General features: G+C 31.7%; 3 protein-coding genes and 1 pseudogene across 4 annotated transcripts; 2 read left to right on the top strand and 2 right to left on the bottom strand.

Annotated features, from left to right (window-relative positions):
• Nucleotides 1–2,231: 2,231 nt before the first annotated feature.
• On the top strand, nt 2,232–8,235 carry LOC107864275 (protein FAM98B). The gene is made up of 8 exons (XM_016710607.2): nt 2,232–2,465; nt 5,978–6,058; nt 6,144–6,232; nt 6,319–6,393; nt 6,528–6,622; nt 6,945–7,040; nt 7,258–7,401; nt 7,869–8,235. Exons 1-8 carry the CDS (start codon nt 2,343–2,345, stop codon nt 8,012–8,014), a joined length of 849 nt encoding a protein of 282 aa, XP_016566093.1. The 5' UTR covers nt 2,232–2,342; the 3' UTR covers nt 8,015–8,235.
• Nucleotides 8,236–10,895: 2,660 nt separating this feature from the next.
• LOC107864276 (protein SULFUR DEFICIENCY-INDUCED 2) lies at nt 10,896–15,208 on the top strand. Its single transcript, XM_016710608.2, has 4 exons — nt 10,896–11,250; nt 12,697–12,909; nt 13,813–13,968; nt 14,616–15,208. The coding sequence occupies exons 1-4, from the start codon at nt 11,125–11,127 to the stop codon at nt 15,021–15,023; spliced, it is 903 nt and encodes a 300-aa protein (XP_016566094.1). The 5' UTR covers nt 10,896–11,124; the 3' UTR covers nt 15,024–15,208.
• A 1,179-nt stretch (nt 15,209–16,387) lies between these two features.
• LOC107866493 (putative vesicle-associated membrane protein 726) lies at nt 16,388–20,312 on the bottom strand. Of its 2 annotated transcripts, none has more exons than XM_016712537.2 (5): nt 19,992–20,312; nt 18,944–19,085; nt 18,332–18,452; nt 17,724–17,786; nt 16,388–16,876 (listed from the first exon to the last, which is right to left on the bottom strand). In XM_016712537.2, the coding sequence occupies exons 1-5, from the start codon at nt 20,179–20,181 to the stop codon at nt 16,727–16,729; spliced, it is 666 nt and encodes a 221-aa protein (XP_016568023.1). In that variant the 5' UTR covers nt 20,182–20,312; the 3' UTR covers nt 16,388–16,726. The 2 variants fall into 2 exon arrangements, with proteins under 2 accessions (XP_016568023.1, XP_047264912.1); XM_047408956.1 differs by lacking the exon at nt 19,992–20,312 and adding an exon at nt 19,844–19,985 and having other exon boundaries at nt 16,577–16,876.
• Nucleotides 20,313–22,890: 2,578 nt separating this feature from the next.
• On the bottom strand, nt 22,891–24,061 carry LOC107865592 (annotated as a pseudogene).
• Between the last annotated feature and the right edge of the window lie 3,916 nt (nt 24,062–27,977).

Genomic DNA, 27,977 nt, shown 5'->3' with positions numbered 1-27,977 from the left:
TGACATCTTCAAGTGTCTGGACTGCAAATCAAATAAGATTTACACTTATCAAGATGCGTCCTTTCATGTCACTTGATAAATATTTCTACGCCAACATGTTTAAATAAACGTAGAATTCAGATCCTTGTAATCTTGTACAATCTTGCGCCAATATCATATAAAAAATATCCTTAATGATATATCATTTTGTATCGATTCATAATGGGACATAACAATTTGAGATCTCTTCACTTCATTATTAGTCAGGTACCTGACCTTTCATAAGGTTTCATGAACTATTATGTCATAGGCTCTTTAAGAGCACATTGCCTTCTTATTATGATTAATTGCTCCTTGTTTTATTTGGAACCGATTAGTCTACCATGTTTCATGCATGCATAGACTTTGTCCTTCAAGGACACAAAATAGGAGCACTTGCAGCTTAAATATGAGATGCGTTTGGCATATGGCTTGAATTATCTTTTGAATGAGGATCTGATGGTAATTCCTAACACATTTCATAGCTGCATATAATCTCCCCCTTATGTTAGGAAAACTAACATACATCCTCCATTTTCATTGAGGATTTCATCTTTGTGCATCTTGGTATATTCATTAATCGTATACTGCACATCAAAATTATTAGATGGAATAATTGGTTTCTGACCTTGAACCAATTAAGAGGGAAGCAATAATCATAATTTATTGGTCTAATACATACAAGTACTATTGTATGCAACATTTCATATTTCAGACCAACACATGAAGCTTTGTTCTTATTAGTAATGGTTTAGCTATTTATCGAAGGCATTCAACGCCAAACCATCTTCATCAAGATGAATTATCTTGATTATACAATCTGAAAATTATGCTCTTATCTCAATTTTATTGAGCAAACAACTTTATAAATGTCAAACTGCAGGTTGACAATAAATGTACATGTGATTATTTTATGCATCTTTTCAACATGTCACATAGTAGGTGAACGGACCCGTATTCACCTTTTATTCTTTTTAGATTTTGAGGAATCAAATCCCAACATTAGTTGGTCCAACTAACTTGTCATGAGAACATGCGACCTAAACAATTCTTGAAGAATCTTCTATTTCTTTAATATATGTCTAATATTCAATATGCATATCTTCGAGATGTCACAATCGTTCATATCAATTTATGAATTTTTATTCTAGTAAACTCCAAGTTTATCATGACATGTATTTTTTTCTATAGTAAATTCAGATTTAGTATTTTAGAAGTCGATTTCAAAATAACTCTTCTCGGTTATTTTGCCTCATTCGGAGGTGAGTTGTGATACCATCACAATCAAGTACACATTTGCATTAATAAGTTTTTCATTCCCCAGGAATGAAATATAATCATGCCTTAAGTGTATCAAATTATGATAACTACTATAAAAACAAATTGAGGCATACATATGATTTATTGCTACCACATTCAATTTAAGGAATAGAGCATATTTAATGGGGCATGTTTCACCAAATATCCATTATTTTGCCTTAGCCATCATAATATCATCAGCAAATTCAACGTCTTATCCATATAAAGGTGTCTTAGGCTCATAAATCGATGAAACTTAATCCAATATTTTATCCTCATGGTACATCGGGACTCCAACCCGATGTCTTATATTTTGGTGCGATGAGATTTAATTTCACTATCTTACTCACGACCAATAATATAGTAGGACAAAATACCCTAGACCTCATGTTCAAGTCATTAGTGAAATAGAGGAATTCAATTCGTTCTTATTTGTAGAACCAGTTTTAACAACATAAGTGTAGTTTTAAGATGTTACAAAGACTTTTCCACCGAACATCATTCCAATTTACTTCCGTAAACAAACGATTAGTTATCCACAAACATGAGTTCATCGTGACCAACACTAGACCTTGCTGATAGATAAAGTTGGACGACCTTGATATTAAGAGTCTCGTGCTGATAACAAATTATAAAATAAGAAAGAATAAAGAAGAAGATGAAGCTTTTTATTTCTCTTGAAAGATGATTATATGATTGATTACTTCTCTATTTAAAGGAAAAGTTTACTCTAGTCCGAGTAAAAGACAGATATTTCGAATTCTAATAAATATCAAAGTAGATCTTGATAAAACAAATACATTTATAACAAGATGATTAATTAAAATTAATTATTTATGGTGTTTGATTATGTATTAAGCCAAAAAGAAAAGACTTCATTTTAATTTACATTTTTTCCTAATATAAAATGAGAAATACCCATATTTCTCCCATATTGTCATTTCTATCTTTGGTCCTTATAGCCATTATATATAAAGGAAAAATAGAAATCTCTAGAGAGAGTAGTGGTATTGTTGAGTAGAAAAATGGATAGGTATCAGAAGGTAGAGAAGCCAAGGGCAGAAGAAGCCATTAAGGAGAATGAAATCAGAGTTACTGCACAAGGCCTTATTCGTAATTACATTAGCTATGCCACTACTCTTCTTCAGGTACTTATGTTTATCTATCTTTTTTTTTTTTTTTGGGTTAATCTTTGAATTTAGTGATTGTTTTCAGTGTATTTGTATATTGGGTTTTGGAAAGATTGAATCTTGATGGTGTTTTATGGAATATGAGCCTAGTTGTTGTTTGCTTGTTTTGAGTGTTTTTCATTGTTCTTTTAGATTGTTTTATGTATTTTCCATATGGGGTTTTGGAAAGATTGAGTCTTGATGGTGTTTTATGGACTATGAGCCTAGTTGCTGTTTGCTTGTTTTGAGTGTTTTTCATCGTTTTCTTGCTTGTTTTGAGTCTTTTTGTGTATGGGGTTGTGGAAAGAGTGAAGCTTTATGATGTTTTGTTATTGCTTTTAGATTATTTTGAGTGTATTTTTCATATGGGGTTTTGGAAAGGTTGAAGCTTTATGATGTTTTGTTATTGGAAAGATTAAATCTTGATGATGTTTTGTGGAATATGAGCCTAGTTGTTGTTTGCTTGTTTTGAGTGTTTTTCATTGTGTTCTTGCTTGTCTAGAGTCATTTTGTATATGGGGTTTTGGAAAGATTGAATCTTGATGATGTTTTATGGAATGTGAGCCTAGTTGTTGTTTGCTTGTTTTTCATTGTTTTCTTGCTTGTTTCGAGTCTTTTTGTATATGTGGTTGTGGAAAGATTGAATTTTTATGATGTTTTGTTATTGTTTTTAGATTGTTTTGAGCGTACTTTTCATCTGGGGTTTTGGAAAGGTTTAAGCTTTATGATGTTTTGTTATTATGGTTTTAGATTGTTTCGGGGGTATTTGTATATGGGGTTTTGGAAAGATTGAATCTTGATGATATTTTATGGGATATGAGCCTAGTTGTTGTTTGCTTGTTTAGAGTGTTTTGCATTGTTTTCTTGCTTGTTATGAGTCTTAATATATGGGGTTGTGGAAAGATTGAAGCTTTATGATGTTTTGCTATTGTTCTTTTAGATTGTTTTGAGTGTATTTTTTATTATGGGGTTTTGGAAAGGAGGAATCTTTGATGATGTTTTATGGAATATGAGCCTAGTAGTTGTTGTTGTTTACTTGTGTTGAGTGTTTTTCATTGTTTTCTTGCTTGGAAAGATTGAAGCTTTTATGATGTTTTGTTATTGTTTTGAGTGTATTTTTTATATGGGGTTTTGGAAAGATTGAAGCTTTATGATGTTTTGTTGTTGTTTTTTAAGATTGTTTTGAGTGTATTTGTATATGGGGTTGTGGAGAGATTTCAGCTTGATGATGTTTTGTTTTGTTTTTTGGGGTCTGTTTGTTGTAAATGTTGTTTTTTTCTACAAAATTTGGGGAAAAGTGATGAATTTTTTTTGGTTTTTGAATAGTGTTAGCATTGCTCATCTTTTGAGGTGAAGAAGATGAAAAGAAGCATTTGTTTTTAATATGAGCCTAGTTGTTGTTGTTGTTGTTTGCTTGTCGTGAGTGTATTTTCATCTGGGGTTGTGTAAAGATTTCAAATTGATTAGGTTTTGTCTGCTTTATAGCTGTTGGGGTCTTGTTTTTGCTCTAACAATTGGCGAAAAGTATCTGTCTCATTTGAATTTGTAGTGTTATTATTACTCCTCTTAAGTCTTATCCATTTCTCACTAGTGAGGTGAAGATGTAAGAAAGAAACTTTTTTGGTTTGCTATGTCTGCGTCTAATTGAATATGAGTCTATTGTTTCCTGATTGTTTTGAGTGTATTTTCATCTGGAGTTTGGAAAGATTTCAAATTGATGATGATTTGTTCTGTCTTTAGCTGTTGGGATGTTGTTTATGCTCTAAAATTGGGGGAAAGTATTGAATTTTTTTCCAAGTGAGGGTAAGAAGTTAAAAAACTTCTTTTGGATATGTTTGCGGCTAATTGAATATGAGCCTAGTTTTGTGGTTTTGCTTGTTTTGGAAAGATACCAAACTGATGAGGTTTTATTCTGTCTTTTGGCTGTTGGGATGTCATTTTTTCTCTAAATATTGAGGAAAAGTTAAGAAAATTTGTCTCATTTGAATTTGTAGTGTTATCATTACTCATATTTTTTTCCTTTTCACAAGTGATATCATGTGATCAGGAGGTCAAGGGTTCAAGCCTTGGAAACAGCCCCTTGCAAAAATGTAAGGTGAGGCTGTATACAATAGATCCTTGTGGTCTGGCCCTTTCCCGGATCATGCGCATAGCGGGAGCTTAGTGCCCTGGGCTGCCCTTTTTTTTTTACAAGTGATATAAAGAAAATAAGAAGGAAATTTTTTTTGGCTATGCTCGAGGCTGATTGAATACGAGCCTGTTTTTTGTTGCTGTTTCTTGTTTGTTTTGAGTGTATTTTCAGCTGGGTTTTTGGAAAGATTTCAACTTGATGATGTTTTGTTCAAGTTTTTGTGGCTGTTGCCTTGGGATGTTGTCTTTGCTCTGAAAATTGGGGAAAAGTAACGAAGTCCTTTCACATTTGAGCTTTAGTGTTTCCATTACTCCTCTTATTCCGTTTCACAAGTGAGGTGAAGATGATGCAAAGAAACTTTTTTAGTTTGCTATGTTTGTGTCTAAGTGGATTTGACCATAGTTCCCAATAAGGAATTGGAAAAGTTTCAACTGATGTTGGCCTTTTAGCTTCTTTTGGGTAGCATTTCTTGCGTTGATTCTGTTTCGATAACTACGAAAATCAGTCCCAAATGGTTAAAGTTAGACACTGTTTAGTTAATAGTAGTTTCCAAAGTCTGTGTTCTTTCCCTTTAGACGTGAGAAACAGAAAAGAGAAGTCTATAATCATTGTTACGTCGATTTAAGATGACGTGGGAGTGGTTATGGTGAAGAAGACACAATAAACTGACTTTATTTATTGAAAGTACAGATTCTTGTTGTTTATTTATTATAGTGTCGAAGAGCCCATTTAATGAACCTTTGTTCTTTTATTGTGTGTTGGTTCGTAATATTCATTATCCCCGGTAGGTTTATATACTCGGTTTATGAAATTGCATTCTAATTTCAATACAGTAGCTACAGAAACACCAGTTAACAATAAATACAACTACTTTCTTGACTTTGCACTGCCTGTTTGTGCAATTTTTCTTGTTATACATTCTTGTTTTGATTACAAAGTTTCTTAGTTTTCCTTCTTTCACCTCTAATTAAATGCTGCTGTAAGTGTTTACCTTATCAAGGGCCTCCGTGCGAGGGACCCGGCAAAATAGGAAGCATTTAGTTGCTAAACAATGCGGTACCTCTCGTTCATACTCATCGCCAACCTACTACCACTACCATGGTCGATGGCTTTGTTAAAGTATATATACACATATGGTTTTTCTAGTGAGAGATTAGATTTTTTCGATGGTTTTAGACTTTAAGTTGTAGTTTAAGTTTGTATCCATAGGCGGAGACAAATTATAGTCATTTGTTACTTGAGTTCAAGCTGGGGAAGGCTAGTTCAAGAACTAGAAAGATCTCAATGTTATAAGGTATGTAATAAATGTTATTCTTGCATTGCATGATATTCGTTGATATATTACCACCGAATTGTTCAGGACCAACGAACAAATGAAGTTGTTTTGAAGGCCATGGGACAAGCTATCAGTAAAACAGTTGCCATTGCAGAGATTATAAAGGTATTATCAGTGTTGTGCCGTTTTAATTTGCTTAGCACAGGAGTGTCAGCTGATTTTATTTGCACGATTTGCATGTGTAAAGCAGAAGAGAATTCCTGGTTTGCATCAAGATACATCTATCAGCTCAACTACCATAACTGATGCATATGAGCCTCTTGAAGAGGGTCTACAACCGTAAGTTCATGTTGTTCTTGCTTTGGGTCCTCCTTGTACGTACTTCAGTCAGGCAGTTGATTTACTTCTTGTGTATGCTTGAGTAGCTTGGAGATGACTCGCCAGGTCTCTCTAATAACAATTACGTTGTCGACTGCTGAGTTGAATAAAAGCTCCCCCGGGTAAGCTCTACACACGTTATATGTTTATTTAAGCACGGTTCCTCCTTCCATTTTCTCTGAGGAACATCGAGCATATATATATATATATATATGTATATATATTCTCTAACCTGGGGTGAATGCTGTGTATCTAGATACCAAGCTCCATCTCGTTCTGATCAGTCAGGGGCCGAGAATCAACAACTGCAGCAAGCAAGACAAGCCTATGTTCTTTCTGATCTTAATCAAGGTTAATCTGTTAACATATGAGTGGATTACATTTATACATATTACCCATAAGTTTGCTGCATGTTTTCCTATTTTTCTTTTTGATTATTTTTTAAAAGCTTTTAATATTTTTACACTTGGATAATCGGCATTCCATTTGGCAATTCAGCAGTTAGATTTTCAAGCATGGTCCATATCAGTTGTGAAGTTCATCATTTATGTTCATGATTGGGATTGAAGCGTAGTTGTCGGTGTTCATTTACGTTTTATCATTACATTGCAAACAATACTTTGCAGCTGTTTCAATGTTATTTCTTTTCTTACCAAATAAACACGATATTCAGATTCTTATGGCATCCGCGGTCGAGGCCGAGGTAGGGGCAGAAGCAGAGGGCTGGGAAGAGGACGCGGCAGGGGTGGTTATGGAAACTACTACCAAGGTACTGATTTGTACAAGTGTTCTACATAACTGATTTCAATCCCGTGTTTCTTTTTTTTTTTTCTTTTGTTTCTTTTTGGCCATAGGGGGAGTGGGAGACCACCACCAGTACGGCAGTACCGCTGGGATATAAGTTTTAGTCAATTCTATTCTTTGTTCATCTTTGATGTTAGGTTCTTTTCCAGTTATGTGCTATAACTAATACATGCTATTAGCAGATGATGGAGGATACTATAACCAAGGTCGAGGTGGTGAATTAGCAGATGATGGTGAATATTACAATCCAGGTCGAGGTGGTGGATTTGCAGATAACGGTGGATATTTCAATCAAGGTGGTCGGGGAAGAGGTTGGGGATACCGTGGTAAGTTTATATTCTATGCCCCCATGATATCTTGAGATCAAGGAAAAAAGTTTTTTTTTAAAAAAAGAGAACAACCGAAGTACCTTAACAATAGAAGAATTAGTGGCTGGCTCAAATGGTTTGGCTTGGGACTTCCATAATGAAGTTCTCAAGTCCGGAACCCCTTGCCTGCGACAGCATGGTGTTGGCCCCTTCTCGGTTGAGAGCTCATTGCACGGAGCTTGCCTAGTGTGGTTTACCTCTACTATGTGCTTTGCGAGTTAGTGCACAAGAGGTTTACCCCGTCTGCACCCAAAGGGTAGTGGGCGCGAGTTCCCTCGTCATAAAAAAAGGGACGAATGAACTTCTTTCTTCATCGCTACATTATACAATTAATAAGAAGAAACTTCCTTCGAGTTTACGCGTGAGGACGGAAAGTATATGCTCGACATCTCTTTCCTTCTTACATTTTCGATTACTTTCAACAGGCATGGGATATGGAAGGGGCAGAGGCAGAGGAGGAGGCTGGGGTGGCGGCAGAGGGTATAGTCGTGGACGAGGCCGGATGGGTGGTCGAGGAGGAAGGGGTGTTGGAAACCAGTACAGGCAAGAAGAGTTCACTGTCAGAGCTTAAATCTATAGCTACATCTTTTGGCATGGTGTGAAACTTTTTTGAGTGAATTTTCATGCAGTTTTGTTTGGTGTTACTTGTCAAAAGTTTTGTTATTTTGGTGCGGTTTCTTTTCTTAGATGATTCATTTATGATGCCATGTAATAAGTTTTCCATTTTTTTTCAGTGTATATAGACTGTTTACTTAACTTTTCCTTTCATAGTAGTATATTCATTTTGATCTTTGTTGGGTCTTATAGTAAAAAGAATATGAAGATATAGTTTAAAGATATACCCTTTCCTTCAAATTGGACGTGAAAAATGTAGTACTCAGTTTCAATTTGTTTGTTTTGCTTGGTAGTCCGTTTTAAAAAGAATGTCTATTCTTTAATGGGTAAACTAAAATGAAATTTTTGTTTTTGTGACTATTAACACTGGATAATCTGTTGAGTATGATTGAGTCGGTGCAATAAATGATATTTTATAAGGAAGGTCAAAGATTGATTCACTCTGTTAACTCTCTTTAAATCGGCTCATTGCGTGAGATTTACCTTGTGCAGACAAGTCTCATCTTTATCTTTGAAGATGGATAAAACAACATATTTAGTGAAATTTGAAAAAGTAGGGTCCGGCAATGATAGAATGTACATAGATTTCATCACTATCTCGTGAAGACAGAGAGGTTGTTTCTGAATGACTTTTGACTCAAGTGTAGTAAATTCAGGTACAAAGAAGAAGGAAACTGTGGAGAAAGCATAGCAACGAGCAAGGAAATATAGCAAAGTTTACAAGAGAGAAACAAGAACAACAACATAATAGTGCGATAAGTGAAATATAATAAAAGGGCAGTTCGGTGCATTAAAGCTCCCTCTATACACAGGGTTCGGAGAAGGGTCCCACCACAAGATTGTATTATACGTAGCCTTACCTTACATTTCTACCAGAGGCTGTTTCCAAGACTTGGATCCGTGGCCTCCTGGTCACATGACAACAACTTTACCAGTTACTCCAAGGCTCCCCTTCTATAGATGAAATACAAATTATGATATATATCACAAGTACAACTAGTACAACAAAACACAAGAAGCCTAATCTCTAGACAAGCAAGACAACATTCTTACCTAACTAATCTTTTACCATAATATACGTATTTCACACCCTCCTTTCTGAGAAACTAAACATAACCAGAATTAAAACGGACAAGTTAATCAAACCTACTAATTGAATAAGCAATAGTTCCCCTCATCTGTTCAACATAAGACAAATCAATAAATATATCTTTTTTTGAAAAAAAAATTATTTCAACGAAAATATTCGATTAATGATTAATATAATAGACTACAACAAATACCTAGGTCAATCAACCCCATTAATAAGAAAAAAAAAGAAGTCATAATCCTTTAGCGTAATTAGCAATTTAGAAAACTACTTCCTTCCTTCGTCCAATAATATAAATGTCTAATATTGACTTAACGTACAAGTTAAAAAATAATAAATAACAGAGATAATTTTACTATATCATCATTTAAATATAATTAATTTAATGCTTTGAAAAAGATCATATTAAGTAATTACTATAATTAATAATCAAAGATAAAATAGGTAAAAATTGATAAATTATCTATTTATCTTTTTAACTAAATAAATATTATTGAATATTTATTGTTAATTTATATTATTTACGAAGGGAGTAATTAAGACGTTAAAACAGACGAAAAGGTAAAAGTCTCCCCTCATAGTAGAAGTCACGCAAATGAGGTGAAAACTTATTTGTTGCTCTGATCGAATGAATATGTCACATATTACTATGTTTTAATTTATTTATTTGATTTTAAATTTTAATTGAGACATAATTAAGAAAACAAGAAATACCTTTGAATCATAGTGTAGAATGTATTAAAATGTTATTTAATTTTATGAAAGTTAAAATTTAAAATCGTTAAATAAGAAAAAAGACATGCATTTTAACGTGGATTAAAAAAAAGTAAGATAAATATTAAAATATAGAAAATACTTAATACGTTATTGCAAATCATACTTTCTTCGTTTGAAAAGAAGAGTCATCTTAGCTCATTAAGAAAAGTAGTAATAAAAAGAATGTATAATTTGCTAGGTTGCCCTTATTTGTTGAGAACGTACATTAATTTTTGTCTTAAATTTCCTATTTTCTAAGGTAACATGTATTTTGGGCTAACGTATTTTCTGCTGAACTGACATTTATGTTGAGACAGAGAAAATAGTAGTTAATTACTTCTTTTGTTCCTTTTTTACACGTCATATTTTGTTTCACAAAAGTTAGTTTAATCAATTTTTAAAATTAAATTGAGTTAAAATAATCTAATGTTTCAAATTTGAAAATTATATGAAAAATATTTTAAGTTGCAATTCTTCTCATATTAGCACAAACATACACCTTACCTTACAATATTTACACAAGTTTCCAGCCTTATAAAGTAATTACAAAGATTTTAACTAATTACGTATATTCATTGAATATAACGAAAGCTAATTATGTATCTCGATAAAGTACTCAAAATCGAAAAAGATATATCGAAAGCTAATTATGTATCTTTACAAAAGAAAACATATATTTTCATTGAATATATCAAGAGTTAATGTGTATCTCGATAAATTTAAAATTAAAATTCTTGATATATTTTCGTTGAATATATTCGGAGCTAATATATTTTCAGAATGTTGGGATTTATATTGTTTGCCTTATTAATAAATGTTGGTCAAATTCACGAAGTTAAAAAGTAAAACGTGATGAGTAAAAGAAGATTTGGATAAAGTTTACCGGCAAAATAGAAACAGAAACTGACACGTGTCCAGATTACATACGTGTTGAAAGAACCTGTCGAGAAAGCCAACAAACAAATGAACCTAGACGCTTTCCCGTCCAGGTTCATTTCTTTCACACTGATCTAATATCTTTATTAATTCAGCTATTTCTTATTTTTTTTTTCATTATCTTTCTTCTTCCTCACATTTGCAGAAAAAAAAAATCTTCACTTTTGTCTTCAAAAGGATCCAGTTCTGGGTTTATATTAATTTTCTCCTTTATCTATTTTTCATACATTATATTTTTGTTTTTTTTAAAATATAAGAAGAGTGCGTTATTAAGTAATTAAGAGATGATGAAGAAGATTAATAACAATAATTATGGATGCACAAGGAAGGAGGAATTAGAATGTAATTATAACGTTATTCATAAGCTTCCTACTGGTGATAGTCCTTATGTTAGAGCCAAATATGCACAGGTAATTTATTTCTATTACATGCTTTGGCGATTTTAATTTTTTTGTCTGAATTTAAATTTAAAAAAATAAAAAAGAATATTGAATCTTGTACTTTCTTCGTCCCATCATATTAGTTGAGCATATTTTATTTGTATAGTGACTAAGATATCATAAATAAGAAATAATTTTAGTATTCACTTCTTTATAAACTTGTTGTAACATTACAAATAAGTGTGAACACTTTAAAAAAGAATTAATTATAAAGATAATATAAAAAAAATAATTAATATTTTCTTGATTTAGAAGATACCAACTAATATGAGACAATATTTAGTAAAATGAAGAATGAGTCCAATTTTAACTGTCACTTTAGCTTTTTTCCAGAGTTCTTAAATATTATTTCTTCTGTTTTAAAATAATTAAATTATTAACGTATTTTTTTAATATTCAAAATAATTGAATTGTTCATTCAAGATAATTCAAGATAGTTGTTGAAACTCTTTTTTAATATTTTTTTGATTTATTAAGATGACCAACTAATATGAGATAAATTTTAATAAAATGAAAACGAGTCCAATTTTAACTGTAACTTTAGCTTTTCTCCCGAGTTCTTAAATATTGTTTCCTCTGTTTCAAAATAATTAAATTATTAAAGTATTTTTTAGTATTCAAAATAATTGAATTGTTCAATATTCAAGATAGATGTTGAAATTCTTTTTCAACTTTACCCTTTATTAATTAAATTTTCAAATGATGAATGTCAACAATTATTACTAATATTTTAGAATTTGAAAAGGGCAAAAATAGAAAAATATTGATTAATTTATGTCTTTATCTTTTAAAATGTGTGTCATATTCCAACAATTCAACAACAATTCTCCCCATATGGTGCTTTCCTTTTGGTATTTTCATTATTTGGCTTCAAACATTGTGTGCCATGTTATTAAATTATTATCTAAAATTAATACATTGTGTGGCAAGTTATTTATATCCAATGATAATATAAATGAGTTTTTTCTTCACTATCCATAAGAACTCCTTTAGTATATCTTTACTTGTCCATTATAATAAAAATAGATGTCCAACGATTTTCCACCATCTTTACTTGTCCACCATATTAAAAATAGATGTCCAATGATATTCCAGTTTTGAAAATCAATGATAATTTATCCATTTCTATCCATTCTACACTTGCAGTAAATACCATTCATTATCCTATGCATTTCCTAAAGCATTAAACTTATTTTATTCAAAATAGAATATGGTAAAGTTACCCCTGTTATTTACTACTTCTTCATCTATGTGCCAAGTCCAGACTGGATAACTATTGATAGACGATGGAGTAGTACTCTTATTTTTGGTTAACCTAGTAAGAATGATAAATAACATACTAGAACAAGCTAAAATGTAAGTATAGTGCAAAAATGAGTAAGTGATGGTGAGTTTAATTCATGATGTTACTTGCAGCTAGTAGAGAAAGATGCAGAGGCAGCTATAGTGCTGTTTTGGAAGGCGATTAACGCTGGGGATAGAGTGGATAGCGCGTTGAAAGACATGGCAGTCGTTATGAAACAACATAATCGCACTGAAGAGGCTATTGAAGCTATTAAGTCCTTCAGAGACCGATGCTCCAAACAAGCGCAAGAATCATTAGACAATGTCCTCATCGATTTATACAAGGTGCAAAAAACATCCATTTTCCCCTTAAGTTGTTGTTTTACTATCACGATGTTGATATGAGTTGAGCCTAAATGAAGTAGTGAGGATTTCCTATAGCCGATCCTCACTTGTTTGGGATTGAGACATTGTTGTTGGTGGTGGTGGTGTGAAGACCGCTAGACATTTTATCGCATTGGTTTTAAGATGCTCCAAACGAGCACAAGAATCATTAGGCAATGTCCTCATCGATTTATACAAGGGGCAAAACAATTTTGCCCTTAGTTGTTCTTTTACTGTCGTGATGATGATATGTGTTGAGCTTAAATGAAGTAGTGAGGATTTCCTATAGCTGATCCTCACTTGTTTGGGATTGAGACATTGTTGTTGTTGTTGTGAAAATCGCTAGACATTTAATAGCAGTAGTTGTACGTGCATTATTCATAACTACCCTTTGTTCTCCTTAGAAATCTCATTTAGTTAAGACTCGACTAATTGAAATAGTAAGTGTAGATTCTCCTTAGGAAAAACAGGTAAAGTTGTTGCCATGTGATCAGAAGATCACAGGTCCAAGCCTTGGAAATAGCCTCTAGCAGAAATGCAAGGTAAGGTTGTGTACAATAAATCCTTGTGGTCTGGCCCTTCCCCGGACCCTGCGCATAGCGGGAGCTTTGGTGCACCGGGCTGCCCTTTTTTAAATTCTAAGGACAAAGAACCGTAAATGATCAACTTCTTGTTCTTCCAGAGTGTTCAATTATTCTAAGACAAATTCAGTTTGCAAAAACGACTAATATTTGGCACTGGAGGTAGTATTGTTTTTCTTTTTCTTTTCTTGGTAATGTTAACTGTTAGTTTAAAGGCAGAGTGTTGTTATGCAAGAATTTTCATTGGTCGGTGCACTCATTGATTCGATGATGTATGTTACAGAAATGCGGAAAGTTAGACGAGCAAATTGAACTGCTGAAGCAGAAGCTACAAATGATTTACCAAGGAGAAGCATTTAATGGTAAACCTACAAAGACGGCTCGTTCCCATGGAAGAAAGTTCCAAGTTACCATCAAGCAAGAGACCTCCAGAATACTGGTACTTTTAACTGATAACCCTGTTTTCGCAACAGTTTTAACTTTCTTTAAGTTTTGTCTCTGTGTGTGTGTTCGTGAATGAGTTCACCTAAACGATGATGTAGTTGTCCATATAAGGTGGAACTGGTAACCTGTAAAACAAGATATGTTACCTGCTATAACTAGTTGAAATACATTGCGGTGTAAGTAATCTTTCTACCCCGCGAAGGTAGGGTAGGTTATGCGTACATCCTACCCTTCCAGCCCTCACGTGTGGGATTACACTAGGTATCTTGTTGATGTTGTTGTTGATGGTCGAAATATATAAGTACCTTTTCATATGGGAGAAGCCATGCACTTGAGAAGTGCGTGCTTCAAACAATCACACATAAAGTGAGTCGAGCAAAAAGCGATTACTTATGTGAATCTCAACTTTGAGGAGTTGGATTAACATCGACCTTACTGTATATTTGATGCTGAAATTAGTTATTTTAGTTGAAATTTTGATTGTTAAAGTATTACACTCACATATTTTTGATACTTCCTAATTAACTGTATACTGTGTGAGCGCTTCACTTCTCGCTTACATATTTGTAATTGCACTTTTTGCTTTTAAAAACATTGTGTTCGAGTATTTGATAGTTCTCTGCAATGGATTATATTGTGTAGGGTAACTTGGGCTGGGCATACATGCAGCAATCCAATTATGCAGCTGCTGAAATTGTTTATCGCAAGTCTCAGCAAATCGACCCTGATGCCAATAAGGCGTGCAATCTATGCACGTGTCTACTAAAACAAGCGCGATATAGTGAAGCAAGATCGGTCCTTGAAAGCGTTTTACAAGGTAAAATCTCAGGCTCGGATGATCCTAGATCAAAGAGTCGCGTAGAGGAACTATTGAAAGAATTGGAACCATTTGGTTCAGTTGGTTGTACTTCACTTTCACCCAAATTGAACTTGGAAGATGCATTTCTTGATGGTCTTGATCAGTTGATAAACCAGTATGCTCCATTCCGGTCGAGGCGACTTCCTATTTTTGAAGAAATTTCACCATGTAGAGATCAATTGGCTTGTTGATCTTTCATGTTTGAGTAGAGAAGACATACTTGTTTGTGAAAAAATAGGCAATATTAGTATAGATAGTTTGATACCATAGTCAAATGTGAGTTGAGATGCACATATGTTTTTTTCACATGTTTGGTTTTGTACCAATTTGATTACATTTCTTGCAGTCTTAATTTACTAGTGTTGTGAAGGGTGGATTCTGGTGTTCTATGATTAGATTTTATAGTCAATTATATGTTGAAACTTGAAAGAACATTATTTCTAGAGTAAAGCATCCGGTACTTTCGAACTATGATCAAATTTGTTACGATACACTCTAACTTCACCAGGTCCTATTACTCCATGAACTAAATTTTAACGTATTTTTATCATCCTTTTTAGCTGGTGTAACATCTTTTGTCAATTTTTTTAGCTGACGTGGCACCTTTAATGTGGGCTCATTTATATAATCAAAGTGTCAAGTCAGCATCAACGGATGACAAAAAGATGCTAAAATTGAATTTAGAGGTAATAGGACCGTGTGAAGTTGGAGTATATCGTAGCTAACTTTAGTCGTAGTTCAGAGATATTGGATGCTTATCTCTTATTTTTAATCACAATTAATACCTTGTGGAAAAGGATTTAAAAAAAGAAAAGTACTATGAGGCTGCATATATATGAGAATTAGTAGCAAAAATTAAGATATATGAAGAGTGATTATTTTGTGTACTTAAAGTAAGCAAGCAGGTCCTTAAAGTAGGTGCTAACACTCAATTAGTAGCGATTATATTTTTACTGACAACACAGATAGGTGCTGACATTCAATTAATAGCGACGTGTATTGGGCCCACACAGATAGGTGCTGACATTCAATTAATAGCGATGTGTATGGGGCCCATTTAGGTGACGCTCAATTAGTAGCGATGATTAGGGAGTACAATTTGTTCACTTACAACTCAAATATAAAATAATAATAAAAATACAAAGATTTATGCTAGCAAACTACATTTTCCTGGGGCTTGCCTCACCTCAATATCAGTAACGATTATATTTTTACTGACAACACAGATAAATACTAACATTCGATTAATCGCAATGTGCAAGGGGCACAATTAGGTGATGCTCAATTAGAAGCGATTCCAAGGGGGTATAATTTGGTGTTGACACTTAATTTGTAGCGATTTCTTGGGGGTAGAATTCAGTGTTGACATTTAATTTGTAGCGATGTTGAGGGGGCACAATTAGGTGACGCTCAATTAGTAGCGATGATTAGGGAGTATAATTTGTTCACCTACAACTCAAATACAAAATAATAAAAATACAAAGATCTCCTATGCTAACAAATTTACGTTTTCCTGGAACTTACTTTACCTGAACAATTAAATAAACGAAAAATGTCTTATTACATATCTCTTGTATTTATTTTTATGTATCTCGTTTGGAAAAAATCATATAAATAATTCCCAAACATGAAAATTAAAATGTAATTCCATAGGAATTGTGAAATTTCATTTAGAGAAACACATTAAAGGAAGATTTTACATAGTATACATTTCAAACAACTCCCACAAAAAGGAGAAAAATAATTAGGACAAACTAATCCTGATTAATATACAATCTACATCATAATATAACCCAATTCCAGCTCCTCTTGTGTGAATAATTAGTAGTAGATTTGAAGTAAAAATAATTAATTTTGAGTCTGACGCAAATTAATTAATTAATTAATTAATTAATTAATCAGCACATTTGAAGCCAGGGCAAACTGATAAAATGATAATGAGAATCAAAGCTATGATAATCCCTAACACAATTAGTTTAATCTTCATATTTTCATACCACAACTTCCTCCTTATCTTGGTCCCTTGTTGCCTAAAATCTTGAGCCTGAAAATACCACACAAAATTAATAAATTGTTGAGAGTTAAATGAACGGGTTAGGTCGAATTTGAATATACCATACAAAATTAATAAATTATCGAGTTTTAAATAGACGGGTTAGGCTGAATTTGAATATGTCAAACTAGACTGAAGTTAATAAATGGAACCGCCCAAAGATTACTTGGATTAAAGTAAGTCGAGGCTAAATTAATGGATTAAACAATCATTTAATTGCATGATTTGGACTGATCTTTAATTTCTGTTCTTAGCAATCAAACTTGTGCCTAACGGACTTTCTTAAAAGGCGTGGGACATAGCTTGTGAAATACTATGATGCAAAAATATAAATTTATGTCCCTTGAAAAAGTTACTTGTTCAGAAGGACAAATATTAAATATCTATACAAAATGAGGCAAAAATGCCAATGACCCGATTGAAACAGACTGGGTCAAAATAAGCTAAACAATATGATGTCATAACCTAACCCGACAACTATTACCAAGTTTTAGTTTTTATCTGTTTTCTTATTATCTGTTTAATTACTTAATAATTTCTTTTCACTATTTTTAACATGTCAAACTAAAAAAAAGATTTTTTTTTTTTTAAATATTATGATAAAATTACTCATATGTCGATTTAGACTGTATATTAACCCTTTTCTTTTTTAGATAATTGAACTTGGAATGAGCTATTAATAATCTGCCTAAATATGAATGAATTGAACGTATCATATTTTCATGGTTTAATTTTCTTACCTATTACCAAATATAGGACCAAAAGCTAATAATTTCTAACCTCAAAAAGATAAATAATGGAAGAAATTATAACATATGCTTTGCTAAATCAAGCTAACCTGTGATCGAAGATTCTCTGTCTTATCAACTAGAAGTTCAATCTTATCACCACGATCAAGAACCTATCAAAAAAAAAAAAAAGAACGAGGTTAAGAAAATATACAGTGTAGTCAAAATTTAATATTGTGCTTTTTTTTTCTGACTTATTTGACTCTATCGTAGTAGTTATTTAGGTAATATTTGGCATTAAAACTTCCTTCGGGAACACACAAAACAAAAATATGAAAACTTATAGTAAAGCACAACAAAATGTAAAAAAGATCCAAATGTGACATTTTTTTCGTCCCAGTTAGACATGTCAAATAGGCGAGCTGAACTAAACTTAGACTTAGAAAAACATACTTAGGCCATAATCCACCCAAATTTATTTGGGCCAAAATTGTTTGAGTTAATTTGAGTTAAATAAAGAGTATGTCATAATCCAGCCATCCAAATTTGTTTGGTCTAAGATTTTTTTGAGTCAATTTGGACTAAGCAAGTAGTATGTCAATATTTCAATCTGTTCAACTCACTTCGTTTGAGCTGAATTACTTTCATCCTTTCATGATTAAAAAAACATAAACTATTTCTAATTATAAACCAAAGAGAAAAAAAAAGGTTTCTTTACCTTTTCAATGTTTTGCATCATCACTCCCTTAACTTCTGAAACTTGAGCTTTCACCTTAGCAAGTTTGTCAATTTCTTCAGGATTATCAACACAATACTTCATGTGCTCTTTTATTTTTGGCCTACAACAAGTGATTAATTAATTAATTGATTGACAAAACAAATGTTAAAGTAATGCCCATACAAAAGATAAGGTACACGAACTAATTTAGAGTTTAACTTGCACATATTGATAATATGAATAATTTGTATTATCAGGTCAAGTCACCTTTATCTGTTGTGTATCACATACAATAATGTCGTCACCTTTACATGTAGTACATGACATGTAATGTGTCATATTGTAAGTATTAGAGTGTAAAATTTACATTATCAAGTCACTCAAATATGAGATCTATAATATTAAAAGTAAGTCAAGTCAGATTACCTACTACGATAAGTAAAGATGACTTGACAGTATCAAAATTTTCTACATTGTCAATACATTATCTATAAATTGAACTCTTGTAAACACATTCTAAATGACATGATAGTGTAAGCACGTTTTATTTATATAGTCGATCTATATATAAGTTAAACTCGAAATAATAATTGATAAAAAGTAACTAGGTACCCAAATTCTTTGGTTAGACTTTTAGGAGTAGCAGTAGTAGCTTTTCCACCACCATATCTCTTGCCAAAATCATCCTTTATACGTTCCAAAAATGCAATGGGAAGTTGTCTACCTGCTGATTCAGTAGCAACCACACAATAGGCTGCAATATTACAACATAAAATTACGCGTAAGTTATACCACGTTTGGTTGACGATATATGAAAAAAATCGATCGTCATTCAAAAAAGCTTCTCCAAACTCGAACCAATATCTAAAGAGTAAAGCATTTAGTACCCCTGAAATATGATTAGATTTGCTACGACACACACTCCAACTTCACGGAGTTCCTATTACCTTCCTAAACCAAATTTTAGCATATTTTTGTTAGCCTTTTTAGCTGACGTGATACCTTTTGTCAGCCTTATTAGTTGACGCGGCACCTTTAATGTGGGCCTCATTTTATGTTATAAAGGTTCCACGTCAGTACAAAAATACGCTAAAATTGAATTTATAGGGTAATAGGATCCCTATGAAGTTGCAGTGTATCGTAACAACTTTGATCATAGTTTGGATGGCTATTGGATGATTATCTCATATTTAAAGTTACCCAAAATCATATTCACTAATTTTTATTTTTATTTTAAAAAAAGAAGGAATTAATGACGGATGAATTCTATGGCTAACAACAAAATTCATTGTTAATTCTATTTAGCGACGAATTATATCAAAATTTTATTTGTTACCAGCAACTTAGTAATAGAATTCAAGATTTTTACAAATTCAGTGTGTCATGACAAGTCATTTTTCAAGAAAAGTTTAGAGAACAAACTTTCCTGGTGAAAAATTACAAGTTTTTGGTAATCAACATGTTAAATAATTTCTTCGTGAAAAATGACTTGTGTCAAATATTAATACTTACACATAATCAATCAATACGCACAAGTAAATACTAAATGAATCTTCATTGTTCATGTCACGCCCCGGCCACCTCACAAACAATCAATCTGAATCTTCATTGTTCATGTCGCTCTATTAACAAGCACACAGATGAGGAAAATTAAACTTACTGAATCCATTCTCCGTGAGGAAATTGAAAGTGTGTCCATCACAATTGTAGGTGAACCTATTATTGGACGCGGGTAATTTCTCAAGGCATTGAGAGGCAATACTGCTAAAATTACCCGTGAATTCAGTGTATTCAGCCAAAATTACCGTTCCTCGGGCAACAAAACTATAGATCAATGTTTGTTGCCCCATCTTCCCTCTTTCAATTTCTCTTGAATCCTTTGTTAATGGAAGGAAAAGAAAAGGATTCTAGAGAGAAAGAAAGAAAGAAAAAGAGAAGAATGGACAAGAGAAAAATAGGGATAATATTTTTTGCATGCATGCAAAAGGAAATTAGAGGGAAATTGTTGGTACATTATGAAAGTTATGTGAAATGTATTGTATATCCCACGGCCAAACAGGCCCTAAAAATATAGTAAATGATTACTCCCTAAAATACTCTTTCTTTTCCCATGTTAATTAGGCTTGGATTGGAGATACATATTGTAGTTTAAGATGAATGAATGAGATTTAATCGATTAGATTAAAGTTTAACCATAGTTAGAATAATTAATTACTTTCATAATTTGCTATCGAAATGTGTTTAAAATCGCACAATTCTAGATCTCTATTATATCTTAGCCTAATTATATATTTCCTAAATATATTTTTAAAAAGTCTAGAGTAAATTGTTGTCATGTATCGAATTTTATTTTATTTTTTGGCAACACTTTTTTTTCCTATACAAGGAAGTGAGCGCCCACAATATAATTTTCAAATTCTAGATCCGTCCTTGCCCGTTCGTGACTACAACAACAACATATCAAATCCTGGATCCGTTCCTGCCCGTTCGTTGGGAAGGTGATGCACGACAATTAAATATAATTTAGGTAAAAGTAAAAGCCAGAGGTTACATAAAATTGGGTCGAGCTTAGCATCCTTAAATTTCATAAAAAGATTCACTTAAAAATCTAGAACTTTATCAAACATTGACTTAGGCTTAAGGCAATCTAACAATAAACGAATTAAAAAGTTTAAGTTCAACGTAGTAGTAGTGTCATATGTAGCACTAGCAAAATAGATTAGCTATTCATACAAATTACTTATAAATTTATGAGTCACGTGACGATAGACGAGTCAAGTGTACCTTTTAACTGGAGTAATATAATATATCTCCTTATAAATTTATGATGCATATTTTTAATTTCAAGATTAAAACAAATTTCTCTTTTATTGTATTATTTATTATTTATGTCTTGTTTAGTGAATAAAGTTAGTGAGATCGAATGAACTTGCAAATTTTCATAAAGGCAATAAAGGCCCAAAAATTTTGACTTTCCAGAAAAATGCTAATAGTGAATTTTATGATTTTAATATCACTTAAAATAACATTAACTTTTTTTTAATAAAGTACATAACTTAAATCAAAAAAAGAACTATTACTTTTATTAAAAATATTTTAGATTTTTGAATTAAGCAATTCAAATCTTCATATTAATAAATGAACATTTTATAATAGCATCTAAGCTAATGTATTGTAAACAAATGGATAACATTTTGCTAATTAGATTTAATTCTTACTTTTATAAATAATAATATTATTACAATGTGAAGTTAAACACTTTATGTCTTTAAAAAATAAATTAGTGTACTAAAACTAAATAGTAGTAGGTAAGAATTTAAAAAGTCAACTCTAATTACAACAATACTTCATTAATGTGTATATATATATATATATATATATATATATATATATATATATATATATATAATTAAGTGTATATATATATTTAATACACTTATTTAATATTTGATTTTATACCACTAATTTTATTGAGATGCTTTTTCCGAGAGAATTAGTTTTTGGGCTCAATTACTCGTACACTAGAACAATCTCGAAGTAATTCGGTGGACAATTCTAGAATATACAATGAGTGAGTAATTCAACAAAAAGGAGAAATTTTTTTTTTGTGAATTTTCACACATTCGATTCAGCAATTCAATACTGCTAATTGAGTGATCAAAAATTGTAGAGAAAACACTTATTAAACTGTTTGTTCTAAGAACAAGTGATCAATAAACCCTCAAACAAAACACTACTCCAAGTGATTAAGTGAAGAGTCAAAATAATTTGTCTGAATTCTCTGTTTAAGTAATTCAACAAAAGGAGAAAACATTTTTTTTATGAATTCTCGCACATTTGATTTAGCAATCCAATAAGGAAATGCACACAAAAACAACAAAAAAGGAAATATAGACAATTACATATAGAAAAGATATTTTTAAATCCTTTTTGAATTTTTAACCCAACACTCTCAATGCGATGCCGTTAAATTTTCATAAATTAAATTTGATCATTCTTTAATTAAAACTGCTCAAACTTTAGCATAACAGTATACAAAAATAATTCTTAGACCAATCAAAGTTCAAACATGAAAATCCATACCAAACACACCTCTAGTCTTTCTTTAAAAAAATATTGCAATTATTAGAAAATGCAATGAAATTATTACTAATGTTGTTGCTTTCTACTGTATCATATCACATTTTGTGCAGGACACTAAATATTATGTTGAAAATGTTTGAGAGGAAACAATGGATTAGAAAAAAATATAGGAATATTCTACAAAACAATCAACCTAGAATAAGTATTAAAAAGTTGCATTAGAATTGTCAAATTTAAATTGGAGAAACAACAAAGAAATAAGGAAACTAAAATAGTACAAGATAATCAACACATGCATATAACAGAGAACTGATTAATTGGAACGATATAGTTTACTAATGCTTATACGAAAGATACTAAGGTACATAAAAATGAATAATAGACAAAAGTCACTACTCAAATTCCACGAGGATGAGCATCTATTGTGTCCCTCCTTGCATTTGAACTATGTTCGGTTTATTTTTTCAAAATCACATTCATATTCTTTTGGGTACTAATGCAATTATCTTCTTGAACTCCTGAATCCGCTTTTGTTTAGCAGAAAATAAACTTTCTACATATGGTACAACCCAATTGAAGAAAACTAATAACTTGAAAACTAATAACTCAAGCCCAACAATTTCAACTATTTCGAATTTGTTTCTTTTTGTATTATAGACCTCAAATTCACCTTTATACTTTAGAAACATTATGTCTCCACTTGTCATTAAGCTCATGTGCCTCAATCAACGTCCGCAATGCATCGATGGAATCGTCAAGATCTTACTCTATATGTTGTTCATTAATCCATTCTTTTTCATATGCCAAACTTCAAAATCGTGGCTCGTTAAATCATGCATCCTAGTCAAACAAAGTTTTTCTCCTAGAACATATAAAATTGGATCTTGGAACCTTTGAATCCGATCTGGAAACAATGTTTGTCGAAATTGTTCCTTTTCCAAACAGAAACTTAATATGATAGATTCATTCATGCTCTCAAATAAGTCCGTCATCGCTATCATATAAACATTCTCATCTATGGTAACAATATATATCTCTTTCAGAAAAAAAGTTATTCGGAGGAAACTTGCCGGTCAATTTTCACGATTCACTTCTCGTTGAAAACAGATCGACCTCATAATAACCATTTGAAGTATCTTTTTTTCCTACTCTAACTATTTTATAATCGTCAGTAGAGGAAACATAGCCAAAACCATAAATAGCAGGAAATTGCATTCTTTCCATCTTTATTCTTTTTACGGATTGGTCTAGGAATTTTTCTTGATAATTTTGATAGTAGGGTTCCACAAAACTATCAAGACGTAAGGAAAAACTATAAGAAGTATACCATTGTTGGAAGAACAAGTAAAACTCACTCTACTCAAGTGATTGGTTTCTGGAATTGGAGGCCCAAGAAGAGAGACAACAGAATTATGTTGAAATTACGCATCCACGGAGTAGAAATAGTTGTCATTGTTGTCACATTCACCACCAGTCACTAAGATTTTGTGACGATTCACATCATTTTTTGACAAATCATGGTGAAGCTTGATTAATAGGGGATCTTCAATTAGAGAGCACCATGATTTGCATGCAAACACATTTGAATCGTAAAAGCTATTTGACAGGAAGTTTTTGAAGAATTTGAATGATGATATCATTAGACATTTTGATGATCTTTGGCTTAAACAGTAAAAAACTGATTTCAGAAAATTATGGGTAGTGTTTGAGTTTGAGTTTCTCTTCTTCTATAAGAGGAAGTTAAGCTCTTTCATGTGAATATGTATGCTTTATCACAAAAATAATCTAGTTGTTTGACGTACTTCACGAGGAAAATAAATTTGTCATTTCATGTGATTTCAGTTACAAAAGCATAGAGCTTTTTTGCACAAACACATGCCCTACCCCTACCCCCTTACCCCTCCACTTTTGTCAACTAGAAATCTACTGTTTCATTCTATGTGCGTTCTCTCTCTCTTATAACAATTATTGAAGCGATAGCCAAACTACCTAAGCTTCTGGAACGTTCAAAATATTGCTATTTTTTTAAAAAATAAAAGTGTTTAGCCAAACTTTTGAGAACATATAAGTATTTTCTTTGGAGTATCAGAGCTGATTTTCAAAAGCTAAAATATATAGTTTTTCTTGAAAAATACTTAAAAAAACATATTGAAGAAATTTTTTAAAGTTTGTTCAAACACTAATTATTGTTTAAAACTGTTTTTTTTATTAATTGACAAAAAATAAATTATTTATCTCACTTAAAAGTACATTTCAAATAAGATTTTTGAAAAAAAAAAAGTATCATAATAAACTGATTTCGAAAGATTGGTCAAACAGTAAGAGATAACTTTTACTTGCACGAGCAGATATCAATTTCAACTTACATATTTTAAAGTTAACTAGTGAATAATGAATTTTAGTATTTATTTAATTGTATCACATGAATTATTAGTATATGAAACACAAAAATAAGCATTAAGTTTTACATTAACTCCAACTACAATTAGTAAAGTGGACACATCATAATATATAAATTAATTTGATTGATGATGTTAAATATTGTAACTTGATACGATGTTATATGCTTACCTTTTAAGTTTTAAGTTCACTCTCATACTTCTTAATCATTTACAAAAATTATATTAAAAATAATTATTCCTAAATTTCATTGTTTGTATAAATATCACATTTAGGATTTTGATTCTTTGTTCTCTTCTCTTTTCATCTTTTTTTAATAATTATGGTGTTTGGGTCAATTTTTGTATACCGTAACTAAATTCATGAATATTTGACCAATAACGAATATCAAATAACTCTGTCAACTAGAGATAACGAATATCATGGCAAAGCTTGATGAATTGGGGATCTTCAACTAGAGATCTCCTTAATTTGCAAATGCATTTGAATCATCAAAGTGATTTGATGGAAAGTTTTAGAAGAATTCGGAGGGTGATATCATTAGGCATTCTGAAGATCTCTGACTTGAACAGTAAAAACTGATTTCAATTTACCATGGGTAGTGTTTTGAGTTTGAGTTTCTCTTATTCTATAAGAGGAAATAGAGCTCCTCTCTATCAACGTGTCTGCTTTATCACGAAGGCAATCTGGTCATTTTACATGCTTCATGAGGATAATCAGCTTATCATTTCCCATGCTTTCGGTTACAAAAGAATAGAACTCTTTTGCATAAACACGTGTTCCCCTACTTTTTCCAGCTAGAAAATTATCATTTTTTCTATATTTATCATCTCTCTTATAGCAATTAATAAAGTGATAGACAGATGTCTAAGCTTTTGAAAGGACAAAAGTGTTTTTTCCTTTAATTTTTTTTAAATACAGGTATTTAATCAAACTTTTGAGAGCATATAAATATTTTTTGGGGAGTGTCAGAGCTGATCTTCAAATATATAAGCGTTACTAAAAAGTACTTTCAGAAAAAAAAAATGCTTAGAAACATTTTTAGAAGTTTGTTCAAATACTAATTGTTGCTCAAAAATATTTTTTTGGATTAATTGACCAAACACAAGTCATTTCTCCCACCAAAAATACTTTTTAAATGATATTTTCATATTTTTGAGAATAATAAGTTTTTTCAAAGATTGGTCAAAAAGTCTATAAGAGTTAACCTTTTCTTGCAGGAGTGGACATCAATTTCTTTTTTTTACATTAGAGGTACTAAATGAACAATGAGTTCTACTGTTAAATTAATTGAATCACATTTATTACATATGAAACACACAAAAAAAAATATTAAGCTCTACATTAACTCCAATTGTAATTACTCGTTCTATTTCATAATAAGTGAATTGTTGAAGTAATGCATACCTATTAAGAAAAGAAAATTAAGACATAAATTAAACATTACTTTTCAGTTTTGTCCTTTTTAATTATTGTCAAACAATTAAAAATTCAAAATATTGACTATGATAACTACTTCTAAGACGACAACAACAACAACAAACCCAGTGTAATCCTACCAAATGGGGATAACTACTTCTAAGAAAATAATTAAAATCAAAATAAGAGTAATTAAATTTCCTGACCTCATCACATATGTAATCTAAATGAAAGGCAAAATGAAAGAGAATTTCAAAATTACTCTTGAAGATTGAACAATTAAGTTAATTTAATTATTGAAAAATGCCTCAACAATTCACTTAGCCATATATAAATTAAAATAATGGACAGACATGAAAACACCTATGTAGTTATCTCAAATTTTCATAAAGACACATTAAATTTATGGGAGACTTATAACCTAACAAAAATTGTAAAGACCATCCTAAATACACCCTTTTGACTGATTTTAAACCCATGCATATTTTCATGCAAGTCACACGCGTGAATGAGAAATATTTTTTGCAAGAGCCAATTAAAAAATGACACATAAAAAGGGCTAAATGCCATATTCTATTCTTCCCCAATTCTCCATTAAAAGGCATTGGAGAAACTTATTCAAAAATTCAAAACTCTCATCAGTTTCTTCTAACTTCTTCACATTCTTTACTCAATTTTTTAATTCCCTTTTCACAAGAGTATCAAGGTTATCAACAGGCATTATATCTATTTGATCTCATGTTGAAACACCCTCGTTGATCTAATAACTTTTTTATTCCATGTGTTATTGTATTATTCTTGTTTTAATCCTTGTGACGTTCAACTAAGCGCATTTGATCTTCAATGGCCAAACACATTGTCAGCTATATAAACTTGATACGATCTTTCACTTGGACATCTAAAGAGGATGATTTTCATTTTAAACACCTAAACTAACCTCTAACTGTGTTATTTTGGCACCTTTGTTGAGTTGATATAATTTGTGTGTTGTACCTATTTTGAGCCCGTGAAAGACTAACTTTTGCAAAAACAAAAAAAATTATTTGTTCTTCTTTCTCTTCTCCTTCTCCAACACTTCCTCCGCACGCATTTCCACCTTACTTTGTTTCTTTGCCGCCGTGTTGTTGTAAATGCATCAGTAATCGTAGTTATTCACTCTTTACTTCAACCATTATCTTCATAAATTATAAAGGTTTCCCCGAAATAATTTTTGCCCAAATAATTGCAAAACAAATTTTAAAAAATATATATTTTTGAGTTAGTCCATTGTTGATCTCCATCGCCCTCCCATTTCTGCTATTGGCTCAAAAATATCTTTTTCTTCCACCTCTGTTATCTCTCTCCTTCAATTATCTTCTTCTCTTCAATATCTACTGTGCTTGGGGTGAATCAATAAATTTCCCAAATGAACTTAGTTTACTTTTTAATCTCCCTTAATGTGGGTTGTCACGGAACGAATTTTTTCAATTTGTAAATATCTATTTGACAACTAGTAAGGGAGGAACTACAATGTAATTTTACTTCTTTGTTTGCCAAGAAAAAACACCTCCATCGTCGCCACCAACATTCCATCTCTGGTAGAACACTAACCACTAAACCCAATGAAAAACTCCATCACAACCAACGACACTTTCAATCAGTCAAACTCCCAAAGCATGAAATCCTACCATTTACGTCAAACATCACCAACAACCCACACTAGAATCCATCAACGACTCTGCATTCAAATTTAACAATTAGGCAC

Source organism: Capsicum annuum, chromosome 3 (genome assembly GCF_002878395.1).
Source record: "Capsicum annuum cultivar UCD-10X-F1 chromosome 3, UCD10Xv1.1, whole genome shotgun sequence".
In the NCBI taxonomy this organism is placed as follows: Eukaryota; Viridiplantae; Streptophyta; class Magnoliopsida; order Solanales; family Solanaceae; genus Capsicum; species Capsicum annuum.
This window is presented reverse-complemented; position numbering and strand designations above follow the sequence as displayed.

Coding starts and splice junctions, on each gene's coding strand:
- LOC107864275 (XM_016710607.2), top strand. CDS start 2,343: ATGGATAGGTATCAGAAGGTAGAGAAGCCAAGGGCAGAAGAAGCCATT. Junction 2,466..5,977: donor ATGCCACTACTCTTCTTCAG/GTACTTATGTTT, acceptor CGAATTGTTCAG/GACCAACGAACAAATGAAGT. Junction 7,402..7,868: donor AAGAGGTTGGGGATACCGTG/GTAAGTTTATAT, acceptor TACTTTCAACAG/GCATGGGATATGGAAGGGGC.
- LOC107864276 (XM_016710608.2), top strand. CDS start 11,125: ATGATGAAGAAGATTAATAACAATAATTATGGATGCACAAGGAAGGAG. Junction 11,251..12,696: donor TTAGAGCCAAATATGCACAG/GTAATTTATTTC, acceptor TGTTACTTGCAG/CTAGTAGAGAAAGATGCAGA. Junction 13,969..14,615: donor AAGAGACCTCCAGAATACTG/GTACTTTTAACT, acceptor TATATTGTGTAG/GGTAACTTGGGCTGGGCATA.
- LOC107866493 (XM_016712537.2), bottom strand. CDS start 20,181: ATGGGGCAACAAACATTGATCTATAGTTTTGTTGCCCGAGGAACGGTA. Junction 19,086..19,991: donor CCTCACGGAGAATGGATTCA/GTAAGTTTAATT, acceptor GTAATATTGCAG/CCTATTGTGTGGTTGCTACT. Junction 16,877..17,723: donor CAGAGAATCTTCGATCACAG/GTTAGCTTGATT, acceptor TGGTATTTTCAG/GCTCAAGATTTTAGGCAACA.